Source organism: Cetorhinus maximus, chromosome 18 (assembly GCF_964194155.1).
Source record: "Cetorhinus maximus chromosome 18, sCetMax3.hap1.1, whole genome shotgun sequence".
In the NCBI taxonomy this organism is placed as follows: domain Eukaryota; kingdom Metazoa; phylum Chordata; class Chondrichthyes; order Lamniformes; family Cetorhinidae; genus Cetorhinus; species Cetorhinus maximus.
The window spans coordinates 51913453-51928526 of record NC_135896.1 but is presented as its reverse complement, the minus strand read 5'-3'; the positions used below and the strand labels follow the sequence as shown (position 1 = coordinate 51928526).

At 43.5% G+C, this 15074-nt stretch overlaps 1 protein-coding gene across 1 annotated transcript in view; it reads right to left on the bottom strand.

Moving 5' to 3' along the window:
* kiaa0586 (KIAA0586 ortholog) overlaps positions 1-15074 on the bottom strand; it is a 657376-nt gene that overhangs the window by 310315 nt on the left and 331987 nt on the right. The window contains exon 13 of the mRNA XM_078562702.1: positions 12563-12789. Coding sequence (XP_078418828.1) covers positions 12563-12789 — 227 coding nt within the window. The remainder of the gene's footprint in view (positions 1-12562; positions 12790-15074) is intronic.

The window sequence follows — 15074 nt, the reverse complement described above, 5'->3', positions numbered from 1 at the left end:
AGCAGCACATTAGTTCCTACCCCAAAATAATGAGTTCCCAGAGATGTTTAGCATGCCAGAAACTCACCAACATATTTGTAATTAGCTTGAACCTGGAGACTATGGAACATATTCTTATTGCTTGTCAATTCTAGCTAAACAGATTCCATCTTTCCCACTCAAGGACAAACTCCCCTTCGAACACTGCAACGTTTTCCCTAATCGGTACTGCCACCCCACCTCCTTTTAATTCCTGATGAAGAGTCATACGGACTCGAAACATTAACTGTATTCCTCTCCGCAGATGCTGTCAGACCTGCTGAGTTTTTCCAGCTATTTTCGTTTTTGTTCCCTTTAATTCCTTCCCTGTCTTTTCGAAACACTTAGGCCCAAAATCTCTGATCAGTGTTTTTTCATTCATGTGCACGTCACAGGCTAGGCCAGCATTTATGCCCATTGCTCTTGAGAAAGTGGGGGTGAGCTGCCTTCCTGAACTACTGCAGTCCATGTGGTGTAGGTAAACCCTCAGTGCTGTTAGGAAGGGAGTTACAGGATTTTGACCCAGCGACAGTGAAGGAACGGCGATATATTTCCAAGTCAGGATAGTGAGTGGCTTGGAGGGGAACTTCCAGGTGGTGGTGTTCCCTTGTGTCTGCTGCCCTTGTCCTTCTAATTGGTAGTGGTCCTGGGTTTGGTAGGTGATGTCTAAGGAGCCTTGGCAAGTTCCTGCAGTGCACCTTGCAGATGACACCCACTGTTGCCACTGTGTCAGTGGTGGACGGAGTGAATGTTTGTGGATGGGGTGCCAATCAACTGGGCTGCTTTTTGCTGAATGGTGTCAAGCTTCTTGAGTGCTGTTGGAGCTGCATTCACCCAGGCAAGTGGAGAGTATTCCATTACACTCCTGACTTGTGCCTTGTAGATGGTGGACAGGCTTAGGGGAATCAGGTGGTGAGTTACAAGCCACAGGATTTCTAGCCACTGCCTGCTCTTGGAGCCAGTGTTCATATGGCTGGTCCAGTTTAGTTTCTGGTCAATGGTAATCCCCAGCATGCTAACACTGGGGGATTCAGCGATGGTGATGCCATTGAATGCAAGGGGCGATGGTTAGATTCTCTCTTGTTGGAGATGGTCATTGACTGGCACTTGTTGGCAGGAATGTTACATGTCACTTTGATCTCAGGATAAAGGATCCCCAAGGAAACAGTGACCATAATACAGTAGAATTTAGCATTCAGTTTGAGAGTGAGAAACTTCGGTTGGAAACAACTGTGTTAAACTTAAATTAGGGTAATTACAATGGAATGAGGGCAGAGTTGGCTAGATTGGGCTGGGAAAGCAGTTTAGCAGAAAAGATGGTTGATGAACAATGGCAGATGGTTTAAGAAAGTAGTTCATGACTCACAACAAAGTTACATCCCAGTAAGGAAGAAGTATTCAAGGAAGGGGATAAACCAACCATGGTTGACCAAGGAAGTTAAGGGCAGTATCAAATTGAAAGAAAAAACATACAATGTGGCAATGATTAATGGTAAACCAGAGGATTGGCAAAGTTTTAAAAACCAACAAAAGATGACCAAATAAAAAATAAAGAGGGAGAAAATAAACTTTGAGTGTAAACTAGCAAGTAATGTAAAAACGGACAGTAAGAGTTTCTTTAAATATATAAAAAGGAAGAGCGAGGCCAAAGTGAACATAGGCACCTTAGAGTATGAGACTGGGGAAATAATAATGGGGAACCAGGAAATGGCAGAGGAGTTGAATAAATACTTTGTTTCAGTCGTCACGGCAGAAGCTACCACTAGAATTCCATAAATACTAAATAATCAAGGGGCAAAAGGGGGAGGAAATAAATACAATAGTTATCACTAGAGAAAAAATACTAGGGAAATTAATGGGGCTAAAGGCTGATAAGTCCCCTGGACCTGATGGGTTGCATCCTAGGATATTAAAGGAAATAGCTTAAGAGATAGTGGATGCATTGATAGCAATCTTCCAAGAATCCTTACATTCTGGAAAAGTCCCAGAGGATTGGCAAGCTGCCAATGTAACACTCTTATTCAAAAAGGGAGACAGACAAAAAACAGGTAACTGTAAGCCAGTCTGTCATTGGGAAAATGTTGGAGTCTATTATAAAGGATGTAATAGCAGAGCATTTGGAAATGCATAATAGAATCAAGCAGAGTCAGCATGGCTTCATGAAGGGGAAATCATGCATAACAAATTTATTCAAATTCTTTGAGGAGGTAACTAGCTGGATAGATAAAGGGGCACTAGTAGATGTAATATATTTGGGTTTCCAAAAGGCGTTCGATAAGCGACAGCACATAAGGCTACTCAATAAGAGCCCATGGTGTTGGGGGTAGTATATCAGCATAGATTGAGGATTGGCTAACTAATAGAAGAGAGTTGGGATAAGGGGAGCATTTTTGGGGTGGCAACCTGTAACTAATGGCGTGCCACAAGGATCAGTGCTGGGACTTCAATTATTTACAATATACATTAATGACTTAGATGAGGGAAGTGAATGTACTGTCGCCAAGTTTGCAGATGACACAAAAATAGGTGGGAAAGCAAATGGTGAGAATGACATAAGGAGTCTACAGGGGAATATAGACAGGTTAAAACTTGGCAGATGGAATATAATGTGGGAAAATGTGAGGTCCTGCACTTTGGCAGGAAGAATAGAGGAGCTGAATAATATTTAAATGGAAAAAGACTGCAGAAGGCTGCAGCACAGGGGGATTTGGGAGTCCTTGTGCATGAATCCCAAAAAACTAATATACAAGTGCAACAGGTGATAGGGAAGGCAAATGGAATGTTGGCCTTTATATCAAAGGTAATGGAGTATAAAAATAGGGAAGACTTGCTAAAACTATACAAGACACTAATCAGACCACACTTGGAATACTGTGAACAAATTTGGTCTCCTTATCTAAGGAAAGATATACTGGCATTGGAGGCAGTCCAGAGAAGGTTTACTAGGTTGATCCCGGGTATGGAGGGATTTTCTTATGTGGAGAGGTTGAGTAGGTTAGACCTGCACCCATTGGAATTTAGAAGAATGAGAGGTGACCTTATTGAAACATATAAGATTCTTAGGGAGCTTGACAGGGTAATGCTGAGAGGTTATTTCCCCTTGTGGGAGAGTCTAGGACCAGAGAGCGTAATCTCAGAGTAAGGGGGCGCCCATTTAAAACAGAGATGAGGAGGAATTTCTTCTCTCAGAGGGCAGACAATCTGTGGAATTCTTTACCATAGAGGGCTGTAAAGGCTGAGATAGGCAGATTTTTAATCAGTAAAGGAATCAAGGGTTATGGGGAAAAGGCAGCAAAGTGGAGTTGAGGATTATCAGGTCAGCCATGATCTCATTGAATGGGCTGAATGGCCTGCTTCTCCTCCTACGCCTTATGGTCTACTTGTCAGCCCAAGCCTGGATTTTGTCCATGTCTTGCTGCATTTGAACATGGGCAGCTTCAGTAGCTGATGAGCTGCAAATGGTGCTGAACATTGTGCAATCATAAGCGAACATCTCCACTCCTGATCTTATAATGGAAGGAAGGTCACTGATGAAGCAGTTGAAGATGGTTGGGTCTAGGGCACTTCCCAGATGAGCTCCTGCAGTGATATCCTGGAACTGAGATGATTGACATCCAAACAACCACAACCATCTTCCTTTGTATGAGTCCAACCAGCAGAGAGTTTTTCTCTGATTCCCATTGACTCCAGTTTTGCTGGGACTCCTTGATGCCACATTCAGCCAAATGCTGCCTTGATATCCAGGGCAGTCACTCTTACCTCCCCTCCGGAGTTCAGCCTTTTTGTCCATGTTTGAACTATGGCTATAATGAAGTCAGGAGCTGAGTGGCCCTGGAGGAACCCAAACTGAGCATCAGTGAGCAGGTTATTGCTAAGCAAGTGCCACTTGATAGCACTGTCGATGACCCCTTCCATCACTTTACTGATGATGGAGGGTAGACTGATGGGGCAGCAATTGGCCGGGTTGGATTTGTCCTGCTTTGTGTGCACAGCGCACACCTGGGCAATCTTCCACATTGCTGGGTAAATGCCAGTGTAGTAGCTGTATTGAAAGAGCTTGGCCTCGGGCGCAGCATGTTCTGGAGCACAAGTCTTCAGCACTATTGCCGGAATATTGTCAGGGCCCATAGCCTTTGCAACATCCAGTGACTTCATCTATTTCTTAATATCACGTGGAGTGAATCAAATTGGCTGAAGACTGGCATCTGTGATGCTGGAGACTTCCAGAGGAGGCCGAGATGGATCATGCACTCGACACTTCTGGCTGAAGATTATTGCAAAGATTCCAGCCCTGACTTTTGCACTGATATGCTGGACTCTGCCATCATTGAAGATGGGGAAATCTGTGGAGCCTCCTCCTCCAGTGAGTTGTTTAATCGTCCACCACAATTCACAACTGGATGTGGCAGGATTGCAGAGCTTAAATCTGATCCGTTGTTTGTGGAATCACTTAGCTCTGTCTATCACTTGTAGCTTCACCAGGATGATGCCCCTTTTTTAGTTATGCCTGGTGCTGCTCCTGGCATGCCCTTCTGCACTCTTCATTGAACGAGGGTTGGTCCCCTGGTTTGGTCGTAATGGTAGAGTGGGGGATATACTGGGTCATGAGGTTACAGATTGTGATTGAGTGCAATTCTGCTGCTGCTGATGGCCCACAGTGCCTCAAGGTTGCCCAGTCTTGAGTTGCTCAATCTGTTCAAAATCTATCCCATTTAGCATGGTGATGGTGCCATACAACACAATGGAGGGTATCCTCAATGTGAAGGCAGGACTTCGTCTCCACAAGGAACATGCAGTGGTCACTCCTACCAATATTGTCATGGACAGATGCATCTGTGGCAGGCAGATTGGGGAGGATGAGATCAAGTATGCCTTTCCCTCTTGTCGTGATGTCCTCCAACCCCACTCCTGCTGCAGGATGGGCAGCAACATCACTAATCCAGCATGGGAGGCAGTGGCAGCTGTGGTCAGCACCAGTGCCCTGCAAAAGAGGACAGCCACCAGTGCCGCAACAGGACGAATGGTCTCATCTGTTCCAGATCAGGGATGGAGTGGCCCACATTAGGCCCCTCACTCAATTTAAGGAGCTTGCCAATGGTCTGACTGGTGAGTTTGTGATCGTGCCTGCGGTGACGGTGAGGTCGGCGACGAACACCCTCGTGAGGATCCTGCACCACAGCATCCCTCCCTCAATGCAACTGAGTGCTCTCTCTCCTGCTTTTGACCCTGCTAATTATCTCTACTTGGGTTCACAGGGAGCTCTGCCAAGCGACCGACACTGTCAGCCAGCCTGTCCCTCAGCTCCATCCACGTCCTCACCTCCAGCCAAGAGTACACCTCCTCCAATGAAGAGCTGGAAATAAGCAGCCTGGAAGACCCATCACAGCACTTAACAACACCCTCCACCAGCACAGAAACACATACCTTGGTGGGACCTAGATCAGGCTTGGGTTCACAATCTGGTGGTCACCTTATGTTCACGTGTCCGCAACAGGAAGAGGCAGCTTTAATCGAGCTCCTAGCACTCAGAGGACTGCTGGGGAAGAGGCTTGTGTGAGGTCCGTGTCAGATGACGAGCCTCTGGATTTGGCTATACGATTCATCCTAGAGAGTCAGCAGAAGGCGGGGAGACATCACGCAGAGCTGTTGGAAGCCCCCAGAGTGGCTTGCAAGTCAGATGAGTGCGTCCGTCTGCTCTATGACAAAGTGATGCTCATATGTGCATGTATGGAGATCTCCATGCGGATGGAAGTGGACACCATGGAGGGTTAGGTCCAGCAGAACACAGAGATGAGCGCAGACCTGCACTCCATTGAGGTAGCCATGGGTGAGTTCTTGCAGTGGCAATACGAGAGGGAAACGGGGCACCTCGACGTCCCCCCAGGTGCTCCCTCCCCTCAAGGAGTCAGGTCAGGGCCCTTGGACACCCGAATGGAGGAGCAGCAGGAGCTGGATACTCCTGGGTCATTCACTCAGAAATCTCAAGGTCCTCTCCCTCCGAGTCCCCTTTGCTTGTGACCCCCTCAACCTCGTCCTCTGTCGCCACAGAGGGAGCAGCTGGCCTACTGGAGGACAGCCAAAGCAAGCCGGGGCCTCAAAGCCTTGGCTCTCCAGGGGACCCTGCTGAAGTCATCAGAGGCCACAGGGCCAACCACTGAAGAGGCTGTCTCCACCCCTGCTGCAGATGTCAGGGCAGCACCTGGAAGTCTACGGTGTTCAAAAGTTAAGAAATTCTGATCACAGTGAGTTGCACGGGCGGACACATTTTGTGACTTTACAATCTGAAAATATGTTCACTTTGACTGAATAATGATTAATGGTGTCTTTCAGCTTCATTAACGGGCTTCGCAAGTCCTCCTACCCCCTGCAACACCCCGCAGCCCAAACCCCATCAGCTAGCAGCTCAGCTGCATGCAGCCAACTGGATTCTGGAGGTAGAAGTGTGTGTATGGCAGGACCTTTAGGAGCCTCGTGCAAGAGCTCTCCCACGCAAGCAGATCCTTCCAGCATTACACTCATCTCAATGTCTTAAGCATTTTCAATGCTGCCTGCTGAAGTTTGCTTTCAGGTGTCCATCTGAGCTGACCTGCGTCTCCACCCACCCACCAATCACACTCCCATGCAGCACCTGTTCCTGCCCACCACGACTCTCGTTTCACTTTAGATTCAGCCAGCATGGTAGTGTTACAGATTTTCTTGCGCGCCCCGTCCTTTCCCCTCCCCCACTCACCCATTTCCTTTCCTCTATCACTGTCGAGCCCCCAGCATCACCCTTCACCACCCACCCTGACCGACCAGCCACAACTTTTTTCTTTCGGGGATGTCCTGGTGAACATGCATATTCTCTTCCTTCCCGAAAATCCCACCTTCATCCACACAAACCTCCCCGACCTCCTCCTTCCCACCTCCAGGGTCCGTGTCTGCCTCCAATACACCACCAATCACCCTTGCCGTCCCTTCTACCAATACCGTCGTGCCCTAACCCTCCCATCCTACTGCCTCATTCTACCTTTGGTCATTCTCACCCAGCTTACCACGCCCACCTTTCAGTTCACTCCCCAGGAGGCAGTCATAGACTCAACAGAGCCCTCCCTTGCACGTTCATCTGGACATCCTCCCCTCTGCACTCCTCCCCCCCCTTGGAACGCCTTCTCCCCTTCGGACTCCTTCCCTCCTTGGAGCTCCATCCCCCCCTCCAGACTCCTTCCCCCATTGAAATTCCACCCCGCCTACCCTGTGGACTCCCCCTCCAAAACATGTACCGACAGGCTAAATGAATACAATAATCATTACGGCTACCTTTCTTTTAGTACAGCTACATAAAAGTATAATTTCACCATATATGAGAAAAATAACTTAAAATAGAAGGTGTTGCATTTGAAGTAACATTTGGAAGATAAATTGCAGTTAAAATAACTGGAATTTGAAAACTGCACATCGTAATGAGTTGTGTTGATTTTACTAAACAGCCATAAAATTGAAGGACAATGAATGAAGATAATATTTAGTGCTATAAGAAGCAAAAAAATTGCATACTCAGAGTTAGTACAATTCAATTTCTATCACGTGATAGCTATTTTCTATCTTTTATAGTACTGGTTCCTAATCACCTCTTTAGAATGGTATGCAGAAATTCTAAGCTGTATTTTTGCTGCAATAACTTGGACTTAAGCTGAATTTGGAGGTTTGGTTCAAAAAGTTAATGTTCAGCAAGCTCAACTTGAGAGATTTGTCTCATAATTTTTCCTGAACACTAACTGGCAGGCATCTTTAACATTATACCACAAAAATGATTGAAAGTTATATTCCAAGCGGGAGACTATGGGTCGAATTTTCACCTTGGAGGCAGGAATCAGGAGTTGGGAGATCTCCCACTGATCTGATCCCAACTCCTGACCACAAGTGCCCACTGATGCTACTATCATGTTGGGGAGGTAGTGGTGCAGTGGTATTGTCACTGGACTAGTAATGTTCCTGTGACTTGGGTTCAAATCCCACTACAGAGGGTGGTGGAATTTGAATTCAATTTTAAAAATCTGGAATTAAAAGTCTAATGACAACCATAAAACTATTGTCATAAAAACTCGTAAGGTTCACTAATGTCCTTTAGGGAAGGAAATCTGCTGTCCTTACCTGGTCTGGCCTACACCTGATCTATAATGTGATTGACTTTTAAACGCCCTCTGAAACAGCCTAGCAAGCCACTCAGTTGTATCAAACTGCTAAAAAGTCTAAAAAACAGGAATGCCCCTCCCAAACAACACTGTGGGTATATCTACACCACATGGGTTGCAGCAGTTCAAGAAGGCAGCTCACCACCACCTTCTCAAGGCAATGAAGGGCAGGCAATAAACGCTGGCCTAGCCAGCAACGCTCACATCCCATGACTGAATAAAAAAAAGTAAAATGAGAGAAGTCTAAAGGAGGAGGGCCCTGGAACTCACCTACTCCTATTAAGGAGGCAATTGACAGCATTGTGGATTCATTAAGATTCCATCTCCAGTAAGATTTTTAATTTTCATGGAGGCAGCCAGACCTTAGCAGCTATCAGGTTACACCAACTGCACTGAGCCATGAACCATGGTTTGGAAATGGCAAGAGTTTAAAAGGTAAGTAAAATGGTTTTGCCTTCTTTACACTTCATCATTACATGCTGTAGCATGAGTTGTATCGGTGTTCATTTGGGTGGGTTATGGCAGTGCTGTGATTGGAAGGTGTAATTACCCATGAAACGATATGTTTGCCAGATTGTTATTTCTGTCAACTGGCAAGCTGCCAAGTAAAAGATTAACATAGTAAATGTGTAAAAGTCTTTAGATGAACTTTATTAACTCATCTGATAGATAAAAAGGTAGAGTACACTTCACACTAGTCTGTGTGTAAATGTCTCATGGCTTTTATGTATTCAGTCTAAACAGCCGATGAGATAGCAGTTCTGAAGCCTGTTTATTTACTTGGGGAGTTTTAAGGGCTCTTGGCCGCAATTCAACTGCCTAATTATTTTACAAGTGCTTCACTTTGTTCGCATAGATGGTTTGAAGAGTATGTTTATTTACTCAGGGAGTTTTATGGGCTATTCAATAGCTTGCAACTGTTATTATTGAGCTTGAGAGCTCTGTTCATATAATGGGTGAGGGCGAGAGGGTGAGGGTGAGAAGGATGAGAGGGCAGGGCAGAGAGTAAGGGAGTTAAGGGTTGAGATGGCACAGTGGGGGTGAGGAAGCAGGGTGAGGGATTGGGGGATCTTAAAATGGTCAGAAGTTTCAACTGTATGTAGGTGAGCCACTGATTGCATTTGGAAGCACCCTGGGCCAAGGGTTTTTGGGGAACGGAAACAGGCCTTTTTACCTGCCCGCTCTGGACTAGGCCCCCTTCCATTTGCAACTCAAGGCAGCAGACCTGCCTCCAGGTCACTCAGGGTCTGGGCCCCCTTCCAGAAGTTTTGAGATGGAGGGGTTTCGCGGCAGCGGGATTAGTCCTGTCTCCGATTTCCTGCCTCCAACAGGAAAATCCAGCCCACAGACTTAACATTTCAAGTCAATTACCTTTCCCCAAAACTGGGAAAGGTTATAAGTGGAATAGATTTTGAGCAAGTGACAGGGAGAAGATGGGAAAAAGAACAAAATAGGTGTGTGATAGGTTTGAAGTCAAAAGAGTTGGCAATGCAAGGCCAAATGACTGGTAACGGAAAAAGTAAAAAAGAAAAGATGTGTCTAAAGGAGGTGTGAATGTCAGAATGATGAACACATGCTGTCAGAAAGCAAAAACAAGAGTAAAGCCTGCAAAGAAAAGGGAAACAAAATGAGGGCAGAGGTTACAGTCTGAAATGATTGAACTCAATGTTGAGTCTGCAAGGCTGTAAAAGTACCTAATCAAATGATTATGTTATGCCTTGAACTTACATTGAGCTTTGTTGGAACACTACAGGAGGCTGAGGAAAGGGGCATCAGCATAAAAGCAAGGTGATAAATTAAAATGACAGGCGGCCAGAAGCTCAGGGTCATGCTTGCAGACCGAACGGAGATGTTCCCCAAAGTGGTCACCCAATCTGCGTTTAGTCACCCCAATGTAAATCAAACTGCACTGTGAGCAACGAATACAGTATATACTAAATTGAAAGAAATACATGGAAGGAGTATTTGGGGTATTGGACACTGAGGAGAGAGGAGGTGGAAGGGCAGGTGTTGCATCTCCTGCATATTCATAGAAAGGTGCTGGTGGAGGGTGCGGATGTTGCAGGTGATTGAGGGTTGGACCAGAGTGTCGCAAAGGGAAAAGTCCATTCAGAATACTGAAAGGGGAAGGGAGGGAAAGGTGTGTTTGGTGTTGGCATTATGCTTGAAACGACAGAAATGGCAGAGGATGGTAGACCAAGACTGGTTGGGCCTCCGCTCAGGAAAGGAGCAGAGAATCCCCACACCATCCAGGTGGGGGATGGTGGAGTACAGAGATTGGGCATCCATGGTGTGGAGGAGATGGTTAGGGCCAGGAAGCTTGGAACTGTTAAACTGACAGAGGGCACCAAAAGAATTGTGGATGTAGGTGGGAAAAGGCTATACAAGCGGAGAAGAAAATAGAATCAAGATAGAAAGAAATCACATCCTCTCGACACATCTTTTCCTTCTTTACTTGTCCCATTACTACTCCCTTTGGCCTTGCAACACCAACCCCTTTGTCATTTAATCTGTCCTGTCTTCCACCCTATTACAGACCCAGTTGTCATTTGTTTTTCAATGTGCCCCCTTTCACTTGTTTAAAACCTATTACATTCCTAACTTCTCCCGGTTCTGATGAAAGATCAATGACCTGAAAGCTTAACTTGGTTTTTCTCTCCACAGATACTTCATGACGTGCTGAGCATCTCCAACATTTTCTGTTGCTAAGTCTAAAATTTCCGTGTTAGTTCTTGAACAATCACACGGAACACTTTTACCACAATAGTGTTATTTTTACTTAAGAAAAGTCAAATATAAAATGAAGGAGCAAGCAATAAACTGTCAAGAGCTGTCATATTAAAGTACTGCAATGCTTAATTGCTATGCATTTTTAATTTTTTTTCGGGAGAGCAAGACTATCTGTTAACAGTCAGCATTCTGGCTATTCAAGGATCAGTTATGACAGTATTTAGACATACCCGTGATCTGGAATATCTACCATCCCCAACTAAAGACAATTTGGATGTTTAGAAGAAGGGTGAATGTGTAAAGAAAATAATTTTTTAAAAAATGTTATCAAATACAAAAAAAATCCATGCAATTTCTTCCAAAGCAAAATAATCTCTCCAGTCTAGAATGCTTCAGACCAAGCCATTTCTGGATTTTAGAATTTTCTGGATTATAGAATGACATTAGAATGTCTAACCACAAGTTTGTGAACTGGAAAACATCATAAATATAAATATTTGCCTGAAATATAAAAGTGATGAAACATTATAGAGCAGCAATAAAAATTGTTTCACTTATCCAAATACTGTATCTTCCATATTTCTGCTCTCAAAGTACTGTACTAAAATAATGCCATGAGTTGTTTGGATCTACTCAGAAAAATGTCTAGGCAACTGGTTTTTCCAAACAATAGATTTCCATACTGGAGAGGTTATAGTTTATCAGATTGTATCAGCTCTACGGTTCACCTTGCTAATTCTCTCCCCCTCATTTTGCACAATTAAAAGGTGCATTGTTTAATGGTTTCAGTTGTTACTCATCACGGAAACCAATTAGCATATTACATAGCTGTTCTCTGCCATTAACTGCTTTTCTTGACTTTATGAGTGATATTTATATAAATTATCTGAACATGGGCATTAAGAGAACAATATCACAATCTGCTGACAAAACTAATTAAGTGACATAAAAAAATTGAAGGGAAAATGGAGGGTGCTACATTCGTAGGTTAGGGAAGTAGGCAAATGTGTGGCTAATGAGGTTAATGCACAACAATGTGGAGTAGTATATTTTGGGAGAAAAGAACAAAAACACTCCATTTGGTTACAATTTTAAATGGCATAGAAGAACATTAAGTAAAAAGCAAACGTAGATCACAGGCAAAAGCTGTTATGTTATATTCAAACCCAAAGAAAGCAGTAACATCATCTTTTCATTTTTGTGTGTCAAAAAAGTTAAATTGGGGGATGCTCAACATTAGAGACCAGTCTTTCACCTCTGAGATCCTGGGTTAAGACTTGACAGAAAAGTCTCCTGCCTGCTGTAAGAATGCTGGCTGAAATTAGTTTGGGCAATTACAATCCAGTTTCTGATGAGCATGAAAAGCAGAATAAAACTGCCTCCAATTTGGCAAAAACACAGAGTCTGATGACTGATGTGGGAAGCAGTAAAATATCACACTCGTGCTTTTCTACAAGTAAATTGCTGGGGAAGAGTAATGGCAGTACTGCAACAAAATGGTTTATCTGGTCCACTTTTAGGGTGACACTGGGCATTCGCCAATATCTCTCATATGCACACAAAATATCTTCCTCCCTAAAAGCATTAATAACAGGATTTGTCTGGCTAACCAATTTTCCTCTTAGGAATTATTTCTTTACCTGTTTGCAGCCAGGGAGTCAATTAACGAATATATAGAAGCACTGTCTTTTGCTCGAACAATTGCTTCCAGATTTTCTTCAATGAATTTCTTATTGGTTTGCACCTCACGCAGGATTCTTTCAGCATCTTCAAACATTGATTTTGATGCTTTTACTGACTGAATCAGTGAAGGCTTCTGTGAGAGACTTGGGTTTATCTGTTCGCCAATACAGGTAGGCTGCTTGAGCTAGAATTGAAAATACTTTAGATTATGCTTTGGTAAATAAAAATGGAATTAAAGAAAAAAGATAGAATGGAATACTTTAGGCACATTCAAATATTGATAAAATGTTCAGAAATACATTCACATGTCTATTAAATGCTTCCAAATTTATGCAGATCTACTTTTTACAAGTAAAGAAAAGCTAGCCATCATGCATAAAGAAGTAACTACAATGCTATTTTCAGTGGCAAAATAAACAGATGTAAAACTAACTATATACAGCCCCATTGATGAAATGTAAAGGTTACTGTCAGTAATCTGTATGACCAAACAGCACATATCATCTTATATATAACACTATTAATATTCCTTTAAAAAACCAAACTGACTTTAATCTCACCATTATTTGATATTCTATAGGTAAGAAAGTACACTCAGCATGATTGCATAGCAAATATTTGGTCCTGTGTTATGGTGACATTCAACTGTATTTCAAACCTTCGATAAATGGTGAAAAGTATGAAGAAACATAATGAAGTTTATTGGGAACAGTTTTTTCCCCAATTATTTGGTAGAAAAATATTGAACTCAGAATAAATGTAATACATTTGCTGTGAATTATCTATTGCATTAAATATTTAAATGCTCATAAATCTCTTTCCTCCCAATAAACTTTAAACATAAATGTACCATACTTTCACTTACGTTTTCTATTAAGTATCACTGATAAAATTCTTTTCAATGGTATGAACAGAAGCACACTTGAAGCATTAGGAAAGGAACCACATAGATTGCTGACACAACAGAGAGTACAGAGAGACACGGTGAGTTGGTGAGTTTTGAACTAACAAGAGCCTACAACGATCTTGAGCAAGGATGAAAAGATCAAAGTAAATTAAGTAAGCCAATCTCTCATATGAATATATTTTTATTCCACACATGTTACTGATGATAATTCTGGGGACTAAATTTAATAGCCCCCCAAAACTGACACTCAATGACACACTTCCCTCTCTCTTTCAGGACAAGCTAGCGTACTACTGGTGGCAGCAGGAAGTAACCAGAGAGATACCTGCATGTTCTAACCCCCATGGAGAAGACGTTGCTACCCATTATTGGGATGCCCCATTCCTGAGAGGCCCATAGAAGGTAATGGTATCCTCATATCTAATCTTCCATCTCACATCCCTTTTTCCCCTCAATCGATGCTCTCTTGAGAATTACAAGCCGCAGATGGTATAACCATGGACCTCTTGCTTTCCAGTTCCCACTTCCCCCAACACCTCTATCCTTCCTGCACCACAACTCTACCTTTGTGGCTTTTCCCCTTTCAGATACTCAAGAAATGTAACCTGGACAATTAGCGGAAGAACAGCAAGAAGAGAGTGAAGATGAAGACACAACACCAGTGATTTCACACTTGCAGCCACCAGCTCAGATACCGACAATATATGTAATTTAAAAGATAGCAAAGAAGCAGTAACACAAGTGCTATCTCAATGGAGGCAAGGACGCACACGAATTCTGCTGCAGAGGAGTCGGATGAGAACTTTGATGGGGCAGCCTATATAAGATTGATGGATGTGCACAATGAAATGCTTGGTGCATTGGAAGACCTGCCAGAAAACCTGCAGTCAATGTGAAGGGGCACGGAAGAGTCTAGCAACAACTTGACACAGGGCTTTGCACAGAGCTTGAAACTCATCCTTTCTAGCATCGAAGCTGTGGCCAATTCCATCAGCACACTTGTGGATGCAACCACTCTACAGTGTCTGATGGCCAATGTCTCAGCTTCTACTGCAGCACAAGCAATTTCCACCAGAAGTCTGAATGTTGCAGAGGAAACCCAGACTGAAGTCATGAATGATCAAGCTTGCTGCCAAGAAAGCTCAGACTGCAATCTATGAATTACAGTGTGCGATGGAATCCGTGGTTTCAAAGCTTGTATTTTTTTGAAATAGACCCTAATTGAAAAGGGAAATTGAAAAGGGAAACTGAGAAAGGAAACTGGCTCTTCCAGTTTCGATGGAGAGTAAGATTTAAGTTGAGATTGGAAACCAAAACTCCTGTTTGAAATAATTTAAAAAGACACAGAGCTCTGAGCTCAGTAGATGATGATGATGATTCCAGTGCAGTACAGGCAGGCTGAAGAAGACAGAGGTTAGATCCAGAAACTGAGAATAAGCAAAGACATAACTGCTGCAGCCGTTTCTGTTAATTGAAGATCACATTGGTGGATCTACAGCATCCAGACCATGATAAGCAGAGTTGAGGAGCTTCTTCAGACGTGTACCATTTTCAGTGAAGAT